This window comes from Notolabrus celidotus, chromosome 5, assembly GCF_009762535.1.
Source record: "Notolabrus celidotus isolate fNotCel1 chromosome 5, fNotCel1.pri, whole genome shotgun sequence".
Taxonomy (NCBI): domain Eukaryota; kingdom Metazoa; phylum Chordata; class Actinopteri; order Labriformes; family Labridae; genus Notolabrus; species Notolabrus celidotus.
In genome coordinates, this window is record NC_048276.1 from 5,902,129 (window position 1) to 5,925,660 (window position 23,532).

The 23,532-nt window shown below is 42.9% G+C and overlaps 4 protein-coding genes across 9 annotated transcripts in view; 3 read left to right on the forward strand and 1 right to left on the reverse strand.

Annotated features, from left to right (window-relative positions):
- The window catches only part of LOC117812669 (F-box only protein 40-like), a 7,441-nt gene extending 3,180 nt beyond the window's left edge, over positions 1 to 4,261 (reverse strand). The window contains exons 1-4 of the mRNA XM_034683575.1: positions 4,247 to 4,261; positions 2,672 to 3,904; positions 413 to 699; positions 181 to 312 (exon numbers count right to left, since the gene is read on the reverse strand). Of these exons, the coding sequence (XP_034539466.1) occupies positions 181 to 312; positions 413 to 699; positions 2,672 to 3,904; positions 4,247 to 4,261 (1,667 nt within the window). The remainder of the gene's footprint in view (positions 1 to 180; positions 313 to 412; positions 700 to 2,671; positions 3,905 to 4,246) is intronic.
- si:ch211-274p24.4 (coiled-coil domain-containing protein 92) lies at positions 2,581 to 16,667 on the forward strand. Of its 2 annotated transcripts, XM_034683077.1 has the most exons (5): positions 2,581 to 2,652; positions 13,035 to 13,108; positions 13,465 to 13,613; positions 13,758 to 13,805; positions 15,459 to 16,667. In XM_034683077.1, exons 3-5 carry the CDS (start codon positions 13,484 to 13,486, stop codon positions 16,169 to 16,171), a joined length of 891 nt encoding a protein of 296 aa, XP_034538968.1. In that variant the 5' UTR covers positions 2,581 to 2,652; positions 13,035 to 13,108; positions 13,465 to 13,483; the 3' UTR covers positions 16,172 to 16,667. The 2 variants fall into 2 exon arrangements, with proteins under 2 accessions (XP_034538968.1, XP_034538967.1); XM_034683076.1 differs by lacking the exon at positions 2,581 to 2,652 and having other exon boundaries at positions 12,637 to 13,108.
- Positions 2,587 to 23,532, forward strand: part of LOC117812369 (clustered mitochondria protein homolog) — a 32,248-nt gene continuing 11,302 nt past the window's right edge. The window contains exons 1-4 of one of the 4 annotated variants that reach the window (XM_034683070.1): positions 2,587 to 3,580; positions 3,692 to 3,849; positions 19,152 to 19,280; positions 21,446 to 22,731. In XM_034683070.1, the coding sequence (XP_034538961.1) occupies positions 21,489 to 22,731 (1,243 nt within the window). In that variant the 5' untranslated portion in view covers positions 2,587 to 3,580; positions 3,692 to 3,849; positions 19,152 to 19,280; positions 21,446 to 21,488. Of the gene's footprint in view, positions 3,581 to 3,691; positions 3,850 to 18,673; positions 18,973 to 19,151; positions 19,281 to 21,445; positions 22,732 to 23,532 lie in introns of those variants that run through there. The other 3 variants (XM_034683073.1, XM_034683072.1, XM_034683071.1) reach the window with 3 other exon arrangements.
- Positions 5,636 to 11,048, forward strand: LOC117812370 (F-box only protein 40-like). Of its 2 annotated transcripts, XM_034683075.1 has the most exons (9): positions 5,636 to 6,586; positions 7,069 to 7,098; positions 7,225 to 7,774; positions 8,508 to 8,998; positions 9,280 to 9,459; positions 9,573 to 9,814; positions 9,986 to 10,117; positions 10,226 to 10,571; positions 10,690 to 11,048. In XM_034683075.1, exons 2-9 carry the CDS (start codon positions 7,096 to 7,098, stop codon positions 10,912 to 10,914), a joined length of 2,169 nt encoding a protein of 722 aa, XP_034538966.1. In that variant the 5' UTR covers positions 5,636 to 6,586; positions 7,069 to 7,095; the 3' UTR covers positions 10,915 to 11,048. The 2 variants fall into 2 exon arrangements, with proteins under 2 accessions (XP_034538966.1, XP_034538965.1); XM_034683074.1 differs by having other exon boundaries at positions 6,456 to 7,098.

Here is a 23,532-nt window from a genome sequence, read left to right on the forward strand (position 1 = left end):
GCTTGTTGAATACTGTCTGAAAATCTTGTCTCACAGCTGGATCTGCTTACACTCACTGATTTTCATTTGTTACATCCAAAACATGTTGCACTAACAATGAATGGATATATCTAAAGACATAAAAAGCAAGGTGTGTTGGCACTGCACAGCAGAAAACATGCACTGTTTGTTTGATCTCACTTGAAGGAGACTGTGGCTCCATATTTGGAGGGCTGCAGCCTCTTCTGACTGTAGGTGCATCCCAGGTAGGCCAGAGGGCATCTCTGCTCAAACCACCCATTAATACACATCTGGATGTCACTGTGAACGTTCCTAAAAGTAATGAATGAAATGTGATTAAATGATCTGAACAAGTAGTTTGGTCCAATACAAACATTTAACATTAAACCAGAGCAGATTAAGTTAAACCCACTTATAATGTTTCCCATATTCTCTGCGCTGAAAGGTGTGTCCACAGAGGAAAGTGAAGGCAGAGCTGGCCTTGTGATGTCGGCTGGTGACGCTCTCCACCTGCAGCTGAAGGTGCAGCTCCACCTCCTTTGAAACAGTCAGGTCAGCCAGTGATGTATTTCTCCGGAAGGGCGCAGACAGGAAGTTGTAGGTTTGTGTGCCTTCATCTTGTAACAGACCGTCTGTGCAAACGCTCTCTGCAATCATGTGACCTCTTTGCTCCTTCTCCAGAGAGCACAGCAGAGAGGCCTGGGGAGCAAATCAGACAAACTGTGTCATAAATAATCAATTCATTTCTTATCACTTTTATTGGTTATTGTTAGATGTGTGCGGAGGTATCAAATCAATCAATCAATCTTTATTTATAAAGCACCAAATCACAACAAATGTTATCTGAAGACTCTTTCCAAACAGAGCAGGTCTAGACCGTACTCTATGTTCTATTATTAACAAAGACCCAACATCAAGACAGGGTAAGATCCAGTCCCATCTTACAGACAGGACTCTGATCTCATCTTAATCCACCATGAGCAGAGCACTTTGCAGCATTTAGCAAGTTACAGTGGCAAGGACAAACTTCCTTTAACAGGCAGAAACCTCCAGCAGGACCAGACTCCTGTTAGACACACATCTGCTGAGACCGAATGAAAGTATCTCTGACCCAGGCAGCAACTCTTAAGGCCTTGCCAAAAAGGATAAACTGTAGTCTACCTTATGTGCAAACAACAGATAAACTACAATCATCTGAACATGATGCTTAATTTATCAACTCAAAGCCAAATATTTCACTATGGTGTTTGTGAAGAAGCATCAAATACAATAGACCTATTTACGCCAGGTCGCCATTTAAAGCAGGTGTTCCCAAACTTTTCAGCCTGTGACCCCAAAAATATAGGTGCCCAAGACTTGCGACCCCCACTGTCCCTCAAAGTGAAGAGGTCCCTTTAATGTGGCTTCATTAAGCTGGTCTGCAGACAATGATCCTACCTATATGAGCATGTCTCTGTGTTTCCTGTGTTTCTATGAATTAACCTACTGCTACTGATGCTTTTGATAATTAACTGTTCACTAACCCTAAACTTAGGAGTCATCTGGCAACAAAAAGGCAGAAAACTCATTACATGTTCTATTTTCAAGGTTTTATTCCAAGGTTAGCTGCTATTTTTTGTCGATATTTTTTACTGTAATGGGTAAAATGTACTATTTTAGGTAACTGAGAAAAAAACATTCTGAAAGTTGGAGTAAACTGCAGCTACGACCTCGAAAAACAATCTAAAAATATATTTTTGCTTCGGCTTATAACAGAAAAATGTTTGTATGTATATTATTTTTTATATAGAGTAACACTTAGTGATTTTATAATGTCTGTATCTAGTTTGACCGAGTTTAAGGACGAGTTTAGCTAGCAACGATTATGTATTAGCCAAGCGGCAAACTCCGGTCTCAAACGATGAAGCCAATGCGGAAGTGATATAAACTGCAATATATCGAAAATCCGCTTGAGGCTGGCTGCAGAAACACCGGAAACCACATAGATATGAATGGGAAAAAGACGATCTTTGCAGCATCAATAAACATGTTTACAGCCTGGTTCAAAAAACGGCTTGGCCCTACAACGCTAATCTCTCTAATGGCACACACTGTACGGGGGGTGAATTTTTTTCTAACGTGACGGTTCAGAAGATATTAAGATTATGAGTTTTGCCCAAATAAGGACATGACTGACGTGACTCCCGGTCGGGAACACACAGCCATTGGCTAAGAGACTCACACTACGTCACACTCTGCCTAGTTGAGTTCCGCATTTCCAATATGGCTGCCGCCGTCGATTTGCTTCAAAACAGCTCTCAGGAACAGATGGGTGACGTCACGGATACTACGTCCATATTTTTTACAGTCTATGGTATTAGCTGTAGCCCTATGTACTTTCTTATACTTCCGGTTGTTAGCGGTTAGCTTTCCTGATATGAGAAACTTTATTTCCAAAAATAATTAAGAAAATAGGTCTGTTATTTTTATTATTACTACAGTAAGTATAAAATTTCCTCTGATGGTCTCAGGTTATAATTTTAATAGAGAAAAAATAACACTATTTTAATGTCTTCCAGGTCCCTTATCAGTCATTGGCCCTGAGAATCATCCTCGCTGTTCTCCCATTTAAAGCACCCCAGATGGCAATGCATTCACAAGATCACAAGAAAGGTAATTTTCTCTAACTCACCTGAACTTCCTCCCACACCGGCATCCCCTCCGGCCCCACCCCCAGGTCACTGGTGTCCACAGATTGACTCTTCTTCTTGTAGAAACTAGGATTGCGGATGCGACACTGCTTGGCAGAGAAGCTAGTCGGGATTTTGAAGGTACGTACGGTGATAATCTTCATTGGGTCAACATGTCCGTACACAAATGTCTCCTCCTTCAGTTTCCTAGTAAGACAGGAGGAGTTTGATGTGGAGGAGGAGATGCATGCACTGCTTCCTTGTTTGCAGGTGTTTGATGCCACTGCTGTATCTTCCTCTGTCAGAGTGCCCAGACCTCTTCCTTTAGCAGGGCCCTGATCTCTGCTCACCTCTTCACTCTCCCTGCATCTACCCATCTCCATACTGAACATGTGCTCCCAGGCGTTGTAGTTTTCTAGCAGATTATCATTCACTCCTGACCCCCTGGCGAGAGCTTCCCTCTCCTCCTGGGTTAGTATTGGCTCCTGCTCATATTCCTCCTCTGATGACTCGTCCTCATCCTCATCTTTTCCACCAGGAGTATTCGATTGAAACATGTTAAAAGACTCCCATGTGAGACCACTGGCGGCCCTTTCTGCTGCCTCCTTCTCCAAAGCAGCTTTCTTCTTCTTTTGCTTCTCCTTCCTCCTCTTCTCTTCCCGTCTCTCTTCCTCTTTCTCCTCCTCCTCCACACTCTGGATCAGCTCTGGGAACAGTTTCTTCATCTTTAAGGAGTGAAACAGTCTGTCCTGATCCTTCAAGGCCATGGCTAGGTCCAGACAGTCACCTTGCTTTTTTTCCTTGAGTAGGTTCTCATGCAGCTCTGTGTTTGGATAAGAGTGGGCGTCATTAGCAGGCCAACGGTTCCACTCCATGGAGCAGCACACCAAGCTGGCAGGACAGACTAGGAGGTGAGCCGCCTGTGAGGAGCGGGGCATGTGGAGTGGGCAGCCATACCCAACATTCAGGCAGGGGACTCTCACGTTGGGGCAGAGCAGCATGTGATCCTCCTCCTTGCACAGGTGGAAGAGGGCTCCACAGTGCAGGCGGCAGGGGGTGAAAGCACAGCACACAGAGACCTCCACCCGGGCTCTGCAGCGCCGGCTGTAGCAGGAGTCACAGTGGACATGCTGTCGCACTCTAGAGGCTCTGGATCGACTACTCTGATGAGTTCGTCGAGGTGAGAAAGGGAAAATGAAGCAACAGATTAATGCATTAAAAAGAAAAGCTGCAGGCTTAGTGAAATCAGAAAGCAGAACACAACAAAATGTACAGCTTTCTTTTGCATTTCAGATACATTTTTAACAGATGCCTGGTCCTTTAACCTTAAACTAACTAAGCTTGTAATTATATCAAATACGTGCACATGTATAAAGTGAAGCAGAAGTCATACTGTTCCATATGAATGAGATTGCATGTGTCAGTCATAGGTTGAATACAAGCAGCAACCTCCGGCCGCTAGAATTGAAGCCAATGCAGAAGTGTTAAGAACTGCAGTTCCTCGAGTGTCCACTAGAGGCTGGCTCCGGAAGTACCGGAAACCACATACACACTAATTGGACAAAGCATATCTTTACAGCAGGAATAAACATGTTTACAGCCTGGTACAAAAAATGATTTTAGTCTGGATAGCTCATTTCTCAATCGGCACACACTGTACGGCGGTGAATTTTTTCATAACTCTGCAGTTTTGAAGATATTTAGATTACCAGTTTTCCATTATGAGAGGCACAGCTGACTTGATTGACAGACGGGAACACTGTAGCTGTTGGCAAAGAGTCTAAAGGCTCACCTCTTTATTTCACACTAGCTCGACAGAAGTTACGTTTCCAATATGTCATTCGCCAACGATTGGCTTCAAAACAGCGGCAGATACTACATCCATTTATTATACATTCTATGGTTGAATACAATGATATATAGGTGTGATGAGAGGCTAATGTCACAGTGGGGAGAAATGGAGGAGGACCCATGTGCAGAAAACTCATGATTTTAATACGAAAAGAACAAAAGGTACAAAGAAAACTTACTAAACAAATATCCAAGAAACTAAATCCAATACTGGAAACACCCAGAGAAGACAAGGAAGACTTGTAACTAAAGGCTGACCGTACCTATGCCGTGGCCTACGCGCGTAGCTGACGTGCACCTCCTCCAAAATGTAACTCCCCGTAGAGCCGACGCGGACCGCAAGCTCTGTGATTGGTCCGCTCGACGGCTTTGTCTTTCCCGCATTTACAACACTTCCGGGATCCCGGACATCGGCCGTGTATTTCATCTCCTCCTCTCTATTCTTCATGTAATCATGTCTGTATGATAAACAGCAACATGTATCAGCTGTAGATCAACATAACACGCTCTGAAACTCTGTGGAAAAGTAAACAGAGATCGTAGCAGGACCGGAAGCAGGCGGCCAGCTATCAGAGAGACCGCACTGCCCTCAGGCGTTTCGGCGGAGAATTGGACACATCGACGCACAAGTATGTGGGGCTCATGTCCGCGTCAGCCCCTGCTGCGTAGGGGAGACGCAGAAGTATAAATCAGCCTTAACACAGAATACACACAGGGAGGAAACGCAAGGGAAATGTACTTAAAGCTCCTGTGAGGAACTTTTGGTTTGTGTTACTTCTGGCGCCCTTTGTGGACAAAGCAGTCTTTGCTTATACTGTCCTCTGACAAAAAGTCTGATCCTGCTGATTTTACATTCAAATGTGTCATTCATTGTGAATATTTAATGAGTCCAATGTAAAATAAGGTTGTTTCTTCAGCTGCACGACTGGCACCTACCCCCTCACACCGGTTTCAGGCATTAAATATCACAATATAGGAATTGTCAGTCTTGTCACTGATGACTGTGGTAGCTTTTGGAGGTCATAAAGAAGCATCAGTATCAATTTTAGTCTGTTTCATAACTAGCAAAAAACTGCTCACAGGAGCTTTAAGCAAACAGGAAACAAAGACATATGAAACACAAGGAAAATCCCAAACTAAACAACATCAACTCATGACAACTAAAGCAGAATATGCAACACACTACATTTTCAATAAGCAGATTTGAACAGCCTGAGTCTCGTACAGCTGAAGAGGAAAATAAAACTTCTGAACTTCAAGTTGTAAAATGAAACCATACCATGATTCAGGTCAACAGTTTTCTTAATCTGAAGCTGTCGGTCAGTCCTGCAAGCAGAGAGGAACTGTCAGTATCAAAGCACTAATGCACAATCAGCCTTAAAAAGATGCATGTTTCACCTCGTCAGATTCAATGAGAGCAGTGAACTTTATCCTACTGCTGTGTGAGCCGGAAAATGAAAGCATCACGCTCCCTGTACTCCTTCTTCAGCTTTGAGACCAAAGTGACGGTGTGTGTGTGTCTGTGTTATGTGTGTGTGTGTTATAAATAGAGCCGAGCAGCGACTGAGACATGTTACACAGGTGGTCAGAAAGTTTGGATTACAAGCCCCCGGTCTTAGCGCTTACATCAGGAAATCTCTCATCTCCTGCTTTCAGGGTCTTCTTATTGTTCTACCTGGGATTGATTTCAAGCTGCAGAGAGCGATATGAAGCTGTACTGCATCAAAACAGTGTCCTCTACTGGAGGTTAAAGCACTTACAGTTTTAGTTTAAATATTCAAACATGATTTGTTGTGTGCAGAAGTTTTTCACTTTGAATCCTCTAAGAGAGACAAGATGTATTTACTAGAGTTCGGTCTGCGGTTTGAATAACAACAGCAGAGTCAGAAACTGAGGTTTGGGGGGGTAGAGGGCGGGGGGTATTTCTCAGGCTGAACCTCTTCGGTGGCGCTTGGCTAATTTTAACTTGCAACAAGCTCAAGGACGGAAAGCAACGTTACAAGATCTAACAGAAGAAGCAACACGCGTGCATCGAGACCTTCACATACACTTGGGTTGATCCATTTGTGAGTATGTTTACGTTTCTAAATGTCTGTGTTGTTCATGTGAATTGCAAGAAGTTAAACTGAAGAGGCTTGAGTTGTCTTTAGAGGTTGTTTGACCCTTGATTTTGTGCACGCTAAAGAACATCCCAATAGAGACCCCTACTTTTATTTTTGCTTACACTGTCAGCTCAGTTTATTCAACAAACATGGAAGAAGTATGTTTTAATTAAAGTCAAGTGGCATTGATTATGTTCAGTGATAAAGGGCAAAAGTTGTTGCACAATCATAAAATGTTTCAACACTCTTCTTCTGCTGAGGTTTTGCACAGTAGCCTGTGTCGAGAAGTCCCAACCTGAAACTCTTAGGGGTCACAGTATACAGTAGATCTAAGGGGTCATAAGACAACCATGTATTAGGCTAAGAAATAAGATGCAGCTTTGTCAGAGCTTTGTTTTCAAGATCACTGTCCCATCTGTATGTCATTATCTGCACTGTATTTGCAGGATTACAAGGACGCTGTGAAGTTCCATATGGTGGGTCGACATCTCTGCAGATATAAAGCATTAAAGATCAAATCTAAAATATTTAACCTGTCATCTTTCCCCCAATAACCCCATCATCCCAGTGAGCTCCTTTCTGTTTCTGTCTCATCCAATCAGAGTAGTCGATCCCGGGCCTCTAGAGTGCGACAGCATGTCCACTGTGACTCCTGCTACAGCCGGCGCTGCAGAGCCCGGGTGGAGGTCTCTGTCTGCTGTGCTATCACCCCATGCCGCCTGCACTGTGGAGCGCTCTACCACCTGTGCAAAGAGGAGGACCACATGCTGCTCTGCCCCAACGTGAGGGTACCCTGCCTGAATGTTGGGTACGGCTGCCCGCTCCACATGCCCCGGTCCTCGCAGGCGGCCCACCTCCAGGTGTGTCCGGCCAGCGTGGTGTGCTGCTCCATGGAGTGGCTCCGCTGGCCCATTGATGAGACTCACCCACACAATAACATCGCCCTGCAGGAAAATGCAATGAAGGAAAAAGAGCAACATGGGGAGGCTCTGGATCTTGCTATGGCCTTGGTGGATCAGTCAGTCCTTTACGACCGCCTGAAAGTGAAGCCACTCTATCCGGAGCTGATGGAGGAGGAAGAAGAGGAAGTAAAAGAAGGAAAAGCAGTGGAGGGGTTGGTCAATGGTGTTGCCAACACAGACACCAATGAAGGTAAAATCAGGCTGCTTTTGCACAACATGGTTCAGAAAGATGCCTCCTCGTTGAGAGTCACTTTAAGGGCAAATAGGAAAACCTGAAACTCTGCACAAACAATCACTTTGGAGTTGGTGGTCCTAAATTGAACCCAATTTTGGACATAGGATCCTATGGACATGCACTAATGGAAAGATGGCAGGTTTGATGCCCAAGGCCCATATGCACGTCCAGCCATTACACAAGCGGGACCATTAGTCTTAACGTACCGTTATGGAGCGGCCCATTTGGCCGTAGCTTTAGCCGCATGCACGACTGCAAATTATTGGCCAATTAACTAATTGCTCCATGAAAGCGAGGCTGGTGCAAAATGTCATATGTCCAGGGAACCTCCTGGAAAACCCCTATCCAACAAATTTGAGTTGTGTATGCCTTCTACGCATTAACAACAATAAACATGGCGAGCTAATGGCTGGACGTGCATACGAGCCCTGGACATGAACTAGCCCCTCTCCAGCTACCAGCCCAATTTCCAAACTTGGTCCATACTAGGATTTAAACCAGCAACCTATCAGTTCCCAAGCCAAGTCCCTAGGACTGAGCTACCGCCGCCCCAAACTTAACTCTATTGCTTTGTGTATGTGACAACCTGTTGGAATGACCGTTGTTTGAAGCCTGTATCTATATTTTTGAGACACAACATTTCTGTTATTTTCTTCCCTCATTGATTGTCTTTACATTTCTATTGTAGAGCATCTCACATCCGTTGATGGTGGGAACGGCTCCTATCAGAATGATGTGGAGACCGTGGAGAACAATGTGCGACCAGCCGGTGGCATCAACAAGGAGAGATATAACCTGTCCGAGATGATGTTTGGCATGGAGCGAGGCGGCTGCGCTGCTGCTCAGGCAAAACAAGACGATCCTAAACAAAACCCAAAACATGGTGAGAAGGGGAAAACCCAGAGGCAGCAGGACCAAAGAGGTACAGAGGGAAGTGGTGCTGCAGACAAAAGCTGCCCGCCGTCAGACACCGGCACGACCGGGCTCGCCCCTTGGCAGGAAGGGGTGCTAGAGCGTCTGGGGAAGGAGCTGACCCCGCAGGAGTACAACATGTATTTGGTGCATCATGGGCGCATGCTGGTCTCCCTCGGACAAATCCCGGCCTGTACGCCGAGGGAGAAGGATTTTGTTTACGGCAGCCTGGAGCCTATCCCAGTACAGACCCTGCGCTCTTTCAAGGTTCATATTTGAAGCTACACTACACCTTTATCAATGCAAATCAGGGGTTAGTAAAAAGTCTTCAGCTTCTGTGATGTACTCTAGATATCACAAATAAAATCACAGCACATTAAAGCCCCCAAAGACCTTTGAGATACTCTTACAGGTGCTATATTATAATACTTGGTTTGTTTTGTACTTTTGATTGTATTTATATTTTTCAGTCATGTGACCAGAAATCCAAACAAACATTTATCAAGTGTTAAACATTTGAAAAGTTAACTCAAATGTCTTCCTTTAAGGTCCCTGACAGCTATCACTACAGGCAGCGGGTTCACCTGTACGACGTAGCTGCCCGGGCTCAGAGCGATTCTAAAAGTGTGGACACGTCCGACCTCGACACCAACGAGGAGGACTGGTTCACTGATGAAGCAGCGGCGACTCTGCTGGGCTACGCAGAGCAGTCTGTCATGGGTCACAAGGTGAACCAAGTGTATAACACTTAGACAATGTCAGACTGTGGATTACCATTAGCATGTTAAAACCATTGCTCCAAGAAATGATCTGATGCTGTGATGGATTTGTATCCACACAGATCAGCAATTGGAAAGCAGCCGATGGGCTTTATGTTGACATGGGAACGCAGACGCACTCGTTCCGCACAGCTCCTTTCAAAGCAAAGACGACGCTGGCCGAGGTGATGGTGGACAGACCGCTGAAGCTTCTTCTTCAGCTGCAGACAGAGAGGCTGAGCAGCAGAAACAACACAGCCAACTGTGTCTTCACCTACACGTGTGGTCACAGCTTCCACCGCAGAGAGTTTGCTACTCATTTCAGGTGTCTGAATACCTCTGATGTGGTTGTTCTTTGTTGACTCTGTGTCATTTTCAGCAGCTTCTCTTTTATATCAGTAGACTAGTATTTAAAAAATATAAAAGCTGATTTGTGAGATTTGCAAGGCTGCTAGATAAAATGTGAAAATATGAATATGATTTTTCCCCTTTCCAGGAACGTCCACTGTGACATCCAGATGGGTCTGAGTGGATGGTTTGAGCAGAGATGCCCCCTGGCGTATCTCGGGTGCACGTATAATCTAAAGAGGTTTCACCCCTCCACACATAAAGCCACTGTCTCCTACAAGTAAGCTCAGCTGTTTCATTCTTGATGAACAAAATCACAAAGTTTAATTTCTAAATTAAAACTCCACTTCAGATGAAATCCTCATCAGTATGTTTCTCTTCCCTGCAGTCAGCATCTGAAGACTTTCAACCTGCGACCGACACTTGAAGCCTCAGCAGGTGACGACTCCCAGCTCTCAAAGAACTCAGAGGACTCCTCCACCACTCAGAGAAAGAGAGGAGGTAGAGGAGGAGGAGGACGAGGAGGGGGAGAGGACATCCTGAGCTTTCTCCCCTACGAGGTGCTGTGCCACATGGCCACTTTCCTGGACTGTCTGTCCCTGTCTCAGCTGGCTCTGGTGTCAAAGCTCATGAGACAGGTGTGCTCCACTCTGCTGCAGGAGAGAGGGATGGTCACCCTCCGCTGGGAGAGGAAGACCTACTCACATGGAGGAGCCAAGTGGAAGGCCAAACCTGTAAGATATGCACACTGAATCATCCAAACCGTCCAAGCTGTCATTGTAGCATTTCAGTGTTTTATTACAAAGTTCTATTATTCAAATTTCACTCTGTATTCCCCTTTCTTCTCCCCAGGTGTGGGAGTTCAGTCACCTTTTCTCCGCAGTGGACTCGTGGCATATGGCAGATATCCCTCCAATTTCTGCTCATCTTAAAGTCTGTCCATATTATGAGACTTCTCAGCGCACTGAGCCCATTCCCCTTCCCAGCATGAGTGAGAAACAGGAGAGCAGCCAGGAGAGCAGCCAGGAGAGGATAAGTCTTGTCAATCTTTTCACAGGAAGTAACTGGAAACAATGACAAAAAGGAAATACTATTTATGTTGTGTGCTGTGTTTATTTTAGATAAACACTTATGTGTTAATTAAACAGAAAGTACAGGAATGATGTCGAACAAATAAAACAAATAAAATCAGCCTTTCCCCTCTTCTTCATGTATCATCGTTCTTCAGTAGAATTCATGGCTGATGTGTACAGCTCAACTCTCTTCACTGCAGTATTTGAAAACTGTGTCATGATAAATAATTCTTAAACATTTTAACTGCCATGCTGATCCCCTCCTCTCTTGATTCATCCTCTTGAAGAAGCATACTATATATTCATACAGCTGTATGGGGGGTGATCAGTGCCACATAAGGTTAGGTAAAGCAGGGGCTGCTCATAAAATGTTTTCTGACATTTGAAAGCAATAAACTGCTTAAAGATGTAGTATTATGCTCTTCATATTTTAAAACATCAAGTTATGAGGTTGGACATCAGTGCTACATGTGTGTACAGTTTCAAATTGTGAAATAAATGTGCTGAGTAGTCCTCGGTTGAGACTGCAGGCTGCTCTGAAGAGCTTGATCAAATAGTCACTGGACAATTCATCAAGATCAACACAAGGTTAGCTCAAACTGTAACATCAGTTGGTGAATCTCCTTAAAAGGACAAATTTGTCATTTTAAAAAGAGAAGCAAAACTTTGTTGCATGACCACAGTGAAGGAGGTTTCCAGAATGCTGGGTTCTGGAATGCTGCAGGGGGTCTTAAAGAGACAGTAGCTGAAATAAAGTGTTAGAGACTTACCCGGGACTTCCACCAGATCCGTGTCCGGTACAGCTCCATGCTCTCTCATCCATCAACACCTATCGGTTGCGTTTTCAGAACTCTGGAGTCATATGACCGAGGTTTTCCCGCAGTAATCCCTGAATCAAGGATCCTCCTCCTCCTCTCCTCATCCATGTTGTCTTTCTGGTCTTCTGAAAACCTCTGACCTGTTGACTCCAGGTCCTGGCTCCGCTCATCATGACGGTTTGTTGTTGTAGTTAAGTGAAATACGATCTGGTGATAACACAGAGTGTTTTATTCTGAAAATTAACCGAATGGTTTCATTTTGTTTTGGTGAAACCTGACTTCCTGTCCCGCTCTTTCTGCTCTGTTGAGATAGATGCGTCGTGCTCCGGCATCTGGCAAAAATAGAAGTCTTGTGTATCTGATCCAGAGGGCTCCAACCTGCCGGATCAGAGACGCAGCTGGAAACGCAACAAAGGGGATCCAGTGGAAGTTAACACATTGACTACAATAGAAACGTATCAGATCTGGTGTCGTGACCGGACACTGATCTGGTGGAATTTGGATATAAGGGCATATGAAGACACCAGCTTGAGATACCTGAATAAAAAAATTGAGCTATAAATTACACAAAGCTCTGATTAATTTTGTTGCGTTCAGTAACATGCACTTTCTTTGCAGCTGTTTAATGATTTATAGTGATTTTCGTCATCCAGTTTGCAACCGGTATGATAGTTGAGCGCAACTTATGGTTTTAATAATTATGATAATAGCCACTTGTCTTAACTTTAGACATCTATTCAATCAAACCAGCACTCCAGAAGGTTTGTGTACTCAATAGAATACCACTGCTTCCTGTAAATACAAGATTATGACATAAGGAGCAAAAAAAAATCTGTAAAAAGTGTCACATTTAGCCTGGTCTTTCCATCTAATGTGTAAGGTACTGTAACACAGTAAGTAAATACATAAATAAATGCATTGCAGGCCTGTGGTTTCATCTAATTCCAATTTAGGGAAATAAGAAATAAGACTTACACGCCCCTTCTTGTTGCCTACAGTAGCTGCCACATTTCCACGTAGCCCCTTCTCTCCTCCTCCCTTTTCTGCATCCTGGCACTGATCACCCCTCATATAGGCTGCATTTTTGTGTGTGTGTGTGTGTGTGTGTGAGTGAAGCATCGGCACCGTACTGCACAGAGAAGGTTATGAGGAGGTTATTTCCCCCTCTGACTGCTGCAGGATTCATTCAAACGTCGAGCAGCTGCAACAGCTCACCTGAGCGCGGAGAAGGAAACGAGGCAAGGTGCTGTTTGTGCACAGCGGGCGTTTTACACAGATCTATTGTTTTCTGCTTCTCCTGCTGCAGCAAGGACCGAGATACCAGAGCGGCACGGGGATCCATGAGAGACGCGTTGAACAGGGAACCGCTTCAGTATCACGGTAGGCCACGAGCACAGTGTGAGGAGTGCACAGTTACAGGTAGATGCAACATTTAGGAAGCTTCATGAGAGGAACCAAACAGAATGAGATAATAGGAGAGAGCTGTGAGGCTCTGCAATCAAGCTCACAGGGGAAGGGATGAGATGAAGTGTTGCATGGGAAATAAATATATATCCTGGAAGTATAAGAGTGTAATAGAAAATAAGATTAATTTGACTTTGATTCATCACAAGTTTGGACATAATTAGGTATGTGGTTGAAGTTGAAGTCAGACAAATTAAAAACTGCTTACTGTTTAATTTTTTTGTGGGAAATCCCTTATCATAATTCATGCAGCTATCAACATCTGTTTGCAGGTCCTGAGGGGGTCCAGCCATGGATGCTGGGAGGCTGGAGCAGCAGGTGGCCAGTGTGGACAGAGGCATTGCCTTCCTAAAGCAGGAGCACCTGGTCATGCTGACCGGCCTGCAGCTGGAAATCACACACCTGAAGAGGCGGTGCCATGGTCAGTCTTCTTCCTGCTGCTCTGCAATCTCATGCATGTGTCTTTTAACCACTTCACCACCTCCAATCTCAACACCAAGCGCAGTCGGTCTTATCTCTCTCTGTCTTTCTGAGTTGTGATCGTATTTCTCCTTTTTGACTGCAGAGCTGAGTTGTGAGCTGGACTCCAGGTTTCCTGACAGAAACACAGAAGGTAAGATATTCTAAAATATGAAGCCCATGTTGAAGTGCTTAAAACTGCAGTTCATTGAGCGTCCACTTGAGGCTGACCGCAGAAACACCTGAAACCACATACACACCATAGACTGTATAAATGGACGTAGTATCCGTGACTTCACTCATCTGTTCTTAAGTGCTGTTTTGAAGCCAATTGTTGGCGGGAGCCATATTGGAAATGCTGAACACAAGCAAAAAAGTGTGACATAAAGGGGCGGGCTTTGAGCCTCCTATAGCCAACAGCTGTGTTCCCGCCTGTCGATCAAGTCAGTCATGTCCTTATTTGGAAAATAATCACCTCCTGTACAGTGTGTGCCGATAGAGAAATAAGCTATGCAGACCGAAGCCGTTTTTTGAACCAGGCTGTAAACATGTTTATTTCTGCTGTAAAGATCATCTCCTTTGAATGGGTGTGTATGTGGTTTCCTGTGTTTCTGCAGCCAGCCTCTTGTGAACTCTGGATGAATTGCAGTTTATAAACCTTCCGCATGGGCTTCATATTTTGAGACCGGAGGTTGCCGCTTGATACACACCCATTCCAAAACAACGATTTTAGCAGCAATAATGAACATGTTTACAGCCTGGTTCAAAAAACAGTTCAGGTCTGAAGAGCTCATTTCTCTCTTGGGACACACTGTACGGCTAAAACACATTTTAAACACGGCACTTAAAAAGATATTAAGATTACAAGTTTTGCCCAAATAAAGGCATGGCTGACTTGATTGACAGGCAGGCACCCTGTTGCTGTTGGCTAGGAGGCTTGAAGCCCGCCTCTTTACCTCACACTAGTTGGACAAAGTTAGGTTGAGTTCAGCATTTCCAATATGGCACCCGCTGATGATCGGCTTCAGAAACAGACAGATGATGTCACAGATGCTATGTCCATTTATTATACGGTCTATGGTTCAACTCCAAGCTGACATGAGAAAATGATGAGAAAGAAAACACCACACTGTCCACATGCTGAAGTGTCCTTGGTGGCTGTGCCGGCAGCATATGGATGGGATTAGTTAACACAGTGATGGGAGCTTTACATTGCATGTAGCACTTTGAGTGGTTAGAAGACTTGAGGGAGCGCTATATAAATACATCCATTTAATGGAGGACTTGGAACTCCCAAGGATATCATCTTAAAGGGTGTTAAATGACAAATAACAATACACTTTTTTTTATCTATAAGCATAATCTTTAATGGCATTAATTTATATTTCCTGTTTTATTGCTTTGTTTCGATTGGAGTGGGCTGCATTATCCACTGACTTGTCTAGTGTCCTCCATCCTTAATGTTATCGTAAACATAAAAAACAATTTAAAGGCAGAGATGTGGACAGTTTTTAAAAATGAGAAAAGAGAGCATGCAAATTGAGTTCTTAAGTAAAGTAAAAACGTGGATACAGATGTTATTCTGGCGATCCAGACATGTTTCACCAAGTTATGAAGTGAGTGAAGGAGCCCAGAAAGGCACCATGAGAAGAAATATTAAAGAAGATAAAATAAGAAAGATTTCTAGATTAAAGAAACCAATGACATCCTGATGGATACAATCATCCCCTTAACATCAGCATCATCTTCTGTGTCTGTGTGATGTGTATATTTACTTTGGGCCATGCTGCTTGTGTTTGTTTCTCAGTGGAGGAAGCAGAGCTAGCAGCGCGCTGTGAGGCTGCAGAGCGTCTCCTGGAGGACCAGCAGTGCATGATGGTAGCCGCGCGTGGGGAGCTGCGGGCCAGCCGGGCACGAGCATCGGCGCTCGGAAGGAGTCTCAGGGACGAGGAGCGATGTTTCCTGGAGGAGCTGAAACGCCGCAGCCACAAGATCACGATGCTGAGTCGTGAGCTGCAACGCCAAAACGTCATCACTACCAGTCTCTGCCACGAGCTCCACACGGCACGCTTAAAACTATTCCAGCAACGCCAGACTACCCAGCCTGGTGCAGAGGGACAGACGGAACCGGAAGGGAAACCTGTTGAAAGGGAAGAGGAAGAGGAAGAGGAAGAAGATGAAGAGGATGAGGCAGGGGAGGGGTCAGACTGGCTTCTGTCTCCTCCCCCTCCAGCCTCTCCCCTTAAACCAGAGGCGAGACACAAGAGGCGTGTCACCCTGAGGGAGGAGATGGTCAGAGCCTGCATCCCACAGGAGAGAGTGACGTCACCACAGAGGCCGCACCCAATGCCGGACCCCGCCCTCTTCCTGGTGCCGCTTAGATACCGCCTCCTTCGCTTGAGGCAACCAATCAGAACACAGGAGGGAGAGGGACTGGAGGACGAGTGGGAGGATATAGAGGACAGCAGGGTGCACAGGAGGGTGGACATGGGAGCAGGAGAGGGAGAAACTGCTCTGTGATGAAGTTCAAAAGACAAACGTTGTCTTCCAGCAGGACTCGGCCACGATCGATCAACATGTGATGCTGATATTCAAAGAGAAGGGAGAAATGTAACCTCGTGATTGTCTGTAGATTTGAGGAAGTAAGCTAGATATTTAGAGTTAGTTGCACATGAATGTGAATTAAAAACATACACATTGACATACTGAATTTGTCACATGGATGGTACAACATGTACTCTGAAGATGTGAGGAAATGACCAGATGAAAAGAGAACTGTTTCATATTGATGCCTTTTTCAGTTTCACACTGTTGATCACGGCTTCTGCCTGTAATTAGTAGCCTTGCCTCTGGGTCTGTGAACACGAACACCCTCCTGTTTAAAGTGGCAGCCTGCTTTTTCACTGCACTAGCCCTGTTCCAGGTTCAGACAGTCACTCTTAAAGGCTTAGGGGATTTTTGTATCATTTGCACTTTATTAAATTCATGCAATGTGCCTATTTATGGCAGATACGCATTTGTGGTCTCCTGTTCTCTGTTTGAATTGTGTTGGGGGGACACTGTCACAAACCCTGTCTGAATGGGTCACAGTATTCTTTTGGATCAGTAACCCTGAGAGCTGCTCATAAACTTTAATATCACTGTGTTCACTGAGGTTAGCTGTAAAATAATGCATGGAGGACACAAAACTTAAATATATTTTAAACAAATTTACATGTAATATCAGTCAATACAAAAAAATGGAGGAAGGAGTTTGAGGTTCTCTTTGGATAGGGATACTTTCAGTCTTAGGAAACCAAGAATGCATTCCTAGGCACTTTCTTTTGAATGGTTCAAATGTCTTTATTTTCATGGCAGGGTCATGTTGACCTTTAAAACACACTTTCAGCATTAAGCCTTGATCAGGAAGTCAATAGTGCTGGAGCAGCATTCTGCGTAATGCAGTCATTTGAGATGGATGGAAAGCTAAGGCCAAAGAGAATCACAATTATTTATTTCTCTTTTCCACCCCTGCTACTAAAAAATACTACTACTGCTAAAAAATACTACTACTGCTAAAAAATACTGCTACTGCTAAAAAATACTACTACTGCTAAAAAATGCTACTACTACTTCTAGTAGTAATAATACAGGTAATAATTATAATAAAAACATGATATAATAAAATGGAAACAGAAATACACTACTATACTACTTTTACTACTATAAATACCACTACTACTACTGCTGCTACTTCTAGAAATAATAACTGTAATAAAAACATGATATAACAATAGAAATACAACTACTACTAATACTATTTCTAGTAATAATTATGATAAAATACAATATATTACAAATAAAAAAATAGAAATACAACTTCTACTACTACTGCTATTAGGACTACTACTACAACTACTACTACTTCTAGTAATATTATTACAAGTAATACTTATAATAAAAACATGATATAATGAAATAAATAAATAAAAATACAACTTCTACAACTACAAATACTACTACTACTACTGCTGTTACTTCTAGTAATAATAGTTATAATAAAAACATGATATTATAACAATAAAAAATTAACAAATAAAAATAGAGCTACTATTAAAAAAAATACTATTGCTAAAAAATGCTACTATACTGTAACTACTACTAGTACTACTACTACTGAAATACTACTACTACTACTATAACTACTGCTACTACTAAAATATTAATACTTCTACTAAAATACTACTACTACAACTACTGAAATACGACTATTACAACTACTACTACTAAAATACTACTACTACTTCTGCTGAAATACTACTACTACTACTACCACTACTACTATTACTACTGCTACTACTAAAATATTAATACTTCTACTACTAAAATACTACTACTACAACTACTGAAATACTACTACTACTACTATTACTACTGCTACTACTAAAATATTAATACTTCTACTACTTAAATAAAACTACTACAACTACTGAAATACTACTATTACAACTACTACTACTAAAGTACTACTGCTAAAACTACTACACCTACTTAAATACTACCACTGCCACAACTAAAATACTACAACTGCTGCTGTTACTACTATAAGTACTGCAACTACTAGTACAACTACTACTGCTAATACTACTAATAAAACACATAACAATGAAAATAATAATTTTGATATTCCTTATTATAATTAAAATAATTATAGATTTTTTGTTTTGGTTAGTATTGGCTTTTTGGTTTTCCAGTTATGTGGAGGCCAAGGCTCAACATTTAAAGTATCCAGTAAACAGTTACAAATATTGTTTCAGTGAACAGTTATTATTATTATTTTATTTAATATTATAATGTATTCTGGTTCTCACCACCATGAACACTGAAATACTAAAACCAAAACAAACTAATAAACCCTTAAAAACTACTCATTAGTGCACGTGCAGTCTCCAACTTGTCTCCTCGGGAGCAGCGTCCCGTTCTAGAATGTTCCCACAGTTGTCCTCGAGACCGTGCTCAGAATGTTAATGACGCGCTGCAGCGCTGCCATGGTAACCAGAGAGCTGGGTACTGGGCCTGTCTGAGAGAGAGGCGGCACACCAAGGAGGGGAGGGAGGATCCAGAACCTTCCACCGGGGGGAGGACTCTGTGCTGTGTCATGTCTGTGGAGGGTTCTCAGGGGTGGGGGGGGCAAAATATTGAATCTGAGCCAGACCTCCCGCTGCTTCTATTTATACCTTTTTCGCACGTGCTCACATTCAAGGTTGACAGAGCGCGCATGGGCCGGTGAGATACCGGAAGTTACGTCATGACAAGCGGAGAGGTGGCCCTCTTCTGGACTGGTACGGGTATTAAAATGTGTTAATGGGCATGTGTGTGAATAGAGGGGCCTACAGGCTCTTTCACAGCACTCTTCCACCCATGAAGGACACACACACACACACATATACTCACACTCTCACACACAGATACACACACATGCAGCGACACTCACGTTTGTGTAACGTGTTCTCTCTGCAAGGACAGGGATCCTCCTGGTCTAGAGGAGAGCCTGGGAAACTCAGCTGTCTGAATCCAGCAGGATGAGGAGCAGAGAGGTCTGGAGAAGATGACACAGACTGGCAGCATCTTCAATTCACCAGATGTCCATGTAAGTGACAGAGACTCTGTTATACTGATGCTTTCATGTTTGACATGTTTACTTCTGTTCTTTGGGGCTTATTAAAGGTGTGTCACTGAAATACAAACTTTCATCAGCAGCTATTGACGGCTTTATAATTTGTAGTATTTGTGCATTTCTTCTGCACAACTTTATGCTAAAATTGTCCTCAGTGTCCTTTTTTCTGTTACAGGATTCCTAAATATTCAATAGAGATTTAGGCTTCAATCTGTACCACTGTAAGGTGACACCAAAGGACCTCTGCATAATCTTCCTGTCATCAGCTGTTGTCTAAGGCTCTTAGCTGCTTGCATTAACGCACACCCTAAAAACAGACACATTGACAATGACCAGGCCATTCTTAGTTTACTTACCACCTTAATTAAAGCTGCTGTGAGGAACTTTCAGTTTTTGTTGATTTTGGCGCCACCTTTGGACAAAATGATTCATGCTGATTTTGTCCTTTACATGTGGAAATAGTGTAAGTCAGTTGCATCAGTCACTGAGATTATTTGCAGAGAAGTGTGAAAAAAGTAGGTATCCAGCTATCCACCTGGTCTGACACCTACCCCCCACCAGTGGTTTCAGACCTTAAAGATACCTGTGTAGAAATATTTAGTGCATGTTGATGGTCTTGTTTTCTTTTATAGGCATTGAAGAGACGTCATTTTTCATTTCAGTCAATGTCACAACCAAGCGGCAACCTCCGGCCGCGAGAATTGAAGCCAATGCGGAAGTGTTAAAAACTGCAGTTTCTCGAGTGTCCACTTGAGGCTGGCTGCAGAAACACAGGAAACCACATACACACCCATTCAAAAAAGACGATCTTTACAGCAGAAATAAACATGTTTACAGCCTGGTTCAAAAGACGAGTGTAGTCTGGAAAGCTTGTTTCTCCATCGGCACACACTGTACAGGGGGTGAATTTTTTTCTAACACAGCAATTTCGAAGATATTGAGATTACAAGTCTTCCAATGAGAGGCACAGCTGACTTGATTGACAGGCGGGAACACTGTAGCTGTTGGCTAGGAGGCTCAAAGCCCGCCTCTTTACTTCCCACTAGCTCTACAGAAGTTAGGTTGAGAAACAGATGGGTGACGTCACAGATACTACGTCCATTATTTATACAGTTTATACAGCTCCTGGTCACAGGAGCTTTAAATCATGTGTTTGATGGATCTTACAAGGAAAAGTAGTTAGAAAGCCTTATCCTAAAATACCCAGAGGTTTGTAGTCAAAGAGGCAACCTCTAGAGTTTGAAAATCAAGCTGATGAGTTAAAGCCAAAAACTGCAGTTCTTTAAGTGGCCACTTGAGGCTGGCTCCAGAGGCAGAACCATCTCTATTAGGCTGCATATTAAAATGTACAACTTGGAAAGATGACTTTCTATTAATGACGACTGCATCAGATATGAATGTCAAAGTAAGTCACTGAAAGGAACCTCTTGGCCAAGTTTATTTTGTCGGGGAATATTTATATGCCAATCCCTGTACCAACAGACCATCCAAGACTTCAGTATGTTAGCTTATATGATGATTCTTGTATTACTAGACGGAGTCCTGAGGAAATTCTACATTCAAATTCATGCTAGTTTTCCGTGGCGACCAGCCCTAGCTTAAAGTACAACCCAAACTCCCAAAAAAAGGGAGAGTGTAAAATGTTGATACAATCTGAATTTGATGATTTGCATATGTATTATAGGAAAACATTTGGGAACCTATGAGACCAGTTTCTGGTTTGTCTGTTGAAGTTGAACGGCCCCTCCTCTTTAGTGACGCCCTCTTGTTTATTGTAACTTCTGCCTCCAGAGAAAACCAACATGGTGGCAGCCAATTTGCAGAAGTTGATAGTGGGTAGTTTACTCACTGGTAACTTCTTAGTTTTTTTTTTTTGTACAGCTTTTTTTTTACAATAACAACTTCTGCTTTCACAACAATGTACTTACCAATAAATTGCTGGTATCAGAAAATGCAGCGGAAAGTTCCAAAGTTCTCTAGTAATGTTGAAAAGTGTCACATTCGTCACATTCAGTTTGAAGGTTGCAAAAAACTGTCTTTGTTTGTGTTGTGATATGAAAACATCAAACATATCTGTTGTTTAGTTTTTGCTTTATATCGTATCATCACATTAAAACGCTGTGCTCTTTCTCCTTTAGGCAACCTGCATAGTTGTACTGCTGTTTTGTGCACAGAGGCATCATGGGAAACGTAGTCCAGTGCTGTCACACACTCTCAAACTACTTCAAGTGTAAGGATGCACCTGTCCAAGAAGAGGCGGAAAGGTCCCCGCTCTTATCCAGTGAGGAGAGTGAATGTGAGTCGCCGAGTCTGCCGGACGACTCGGAGGAAGATCTCTTAACTGTCTCAACGGGAGTAACAAACCCCGCCCTCGAACCAGAGCACTTCCTGTTTCCGGATATCATCCTGAGCAGTAACCTGGGAGGGGACATGACCCTGGTGGAACCGATGGTGTGTCTCCTGGTATCCGAGGAGGAAGAGGGAGTGAGAGCAGATGAGCCTGTGGATGAAGGACGAGAGAGAAGCTGCAGCTGGAGAATCAGGTGTTACTCTGAGGTTGAGACTCAGACTGAGGGAGAGACTCAGATGGGGACTGGGGTGCAGACTCAGACGGAGTCTCAGGAGGAGGTCCAGGCACAAACTGAAAAACCAGTGAGCCGTAATGAAACTTTAGTGACAGAAATGAACACGCTAACTTATACTGGCACTATGAAAGACTACGCTGTGGATGTTTGGGATGAAAGTGTAATAATGAAGCAGGAGGATGTAACAGAGAATGAAATGACAGAGAGTCACATCCAGGAGGAGTTTTGCACCATTTTTACAGAGCAAACACTTCAGAGAGAGGAGGACACAGAGCTGATGAAGGAGTTAAACACTGATGAAGGGAGTCTGTTTAATTTACAACAACATGATGTCATTGCAAAGGAAAATACAGACCTAACTTTGACTATCCAGGAAAAGGAACCTGACTCAAGACCTGACTCTTTGCTGCAGAGTGAGCAGGATATAAACAACATGGATGAGACCTTCCCACAGAAGAAAGCAGAAATCAGCGACACTGACGTTTTGGAGACTTTTGATGACTGTGATTTAACCCAGAAACAAACGATTACACAGGATAACATAAAGACAGAACACGTCCCTGCAGACCCAAACATAAATCTGTCTGAAGACCAGGCAGGTCATAACTCAGATAACTTCACTTCAAACACAAGTCATACCCAGTGCCAGGAAAACCTGCAGCCAACAAAGAAGAAGGAGGAGGATGAGGAGGACAGCAACTCTTCTCTTCAGGGGGTTTCGGTGTTGAAGGTGGAGAAGGAGGAGGAGGAGGTGGAGGAGGAGCAGGAGGGGGCTGAGGTGAAGCAAATGACCCTGTTTTCAGTAGACAAGCTGTTTCTGGCTGCAACGTGTGTCAAAGGTGCGTCTTTTTAGATTTAGTTGTGTTAAACATGCTGGGATTTCTCTATAGGGTGTTCCAGTTGATCAAGAATGCTATTCTAAGTTGCTTACATAAACGGATCATCAAGGTACTGAGGATAATGTTACCTGTTACTCATTAGAATTTAAAAAAGAGAGAACGATACAGAGAAAATATCTCATTTATATGAACATTTTTTGGTATTGAGAATTATCAGACAATATAAGAAGGTAGAACGAAAAAGAGGGAAAGGAGGTGAGGGACTGGGATTTAAAAATTATTATTATTATTATTATTATTATTAGTTAAAAGAATGAAATGTTTATACCAAACAAAGAAGGAGCAAAAATAACATGTTGATTTATTGTATTTTATTTTTGTTTCCTTTAAAAGAAAACATCACTTCCCTTAATAGATTATGTTTGTCCTCTGTACATAACATACAACAGAACATTATTTTATCGTAGTGCCATTGCTGATTTTATCTGAATTTTATTTTTATCTTGTTTTAAAATAATTGTTTTCCTTTGGAGTTCTTTAAGGGGAATTATATGTCTTTTAAAATATGTTTATTTCTTCATCTTGCCTTGTGTGACTTTAAGAACTGCCTGTTTTATTTTGCTTCCCATGTGAAGCACTTTGTAACTTGGTTTTTGAAAAGTGCTCTACAAATAAAATTGTTATTGTTATTATAGTGTGTAAAAATTCAAATAAACAGATCTTTAAAAAAAAAAGCAAAAATAGAAATAGAGGGTGAAAATGTAAATTTCTATACTATATTAATTTCCCTTTCTATGTTAT

Bases quoted from the DNA above. Each gene is read 5' to 3' on its own strand.
- si:ch211-274p24.4 (XM_034683077.1), top strand. From the start codon at position 13,484: ATGGATGCTGGGAGGCTGGAGCAGCAGGTGGCCAGTGTGGACAGAGGC. The intron at 13,614-13,757 runs GTCAGTCTTCTT...TTTTGACTGCAG, and splicing joins CCTGAAGAGGCGGTGCCATG to AGCTGAGTTGTGAGCTGGAC. The intron at 13,806-15,458 runs GTAAGATATTCT...TTTGTTTCTCAG, and splicing joins TCCTGACAGAAACACAGAAG to TGGAGGAAGCAGAGCTAGCA.
- LOC117812370 (XM_034683074.1), top strand. From the start codon at position 7,042: ATGTCATTATCTGCACTGTATTTGCAGGATTACAAGGACGCTGTGAAG. The intron at 7,775-8,507 runs GTAAAATCAGGC...TTTCTATTGTAG, and splicing joins CAACACAGACACCAATGAAG to AGCATCTCACATCCGTTGAT. The intron at 9,460-9,572 runs GTGAACCAAGTG...GTATCCACACAG, and splicing joins AGTCTGTCATGGGTCACAAG to ATCAGCAATTGGAAAGCAGC.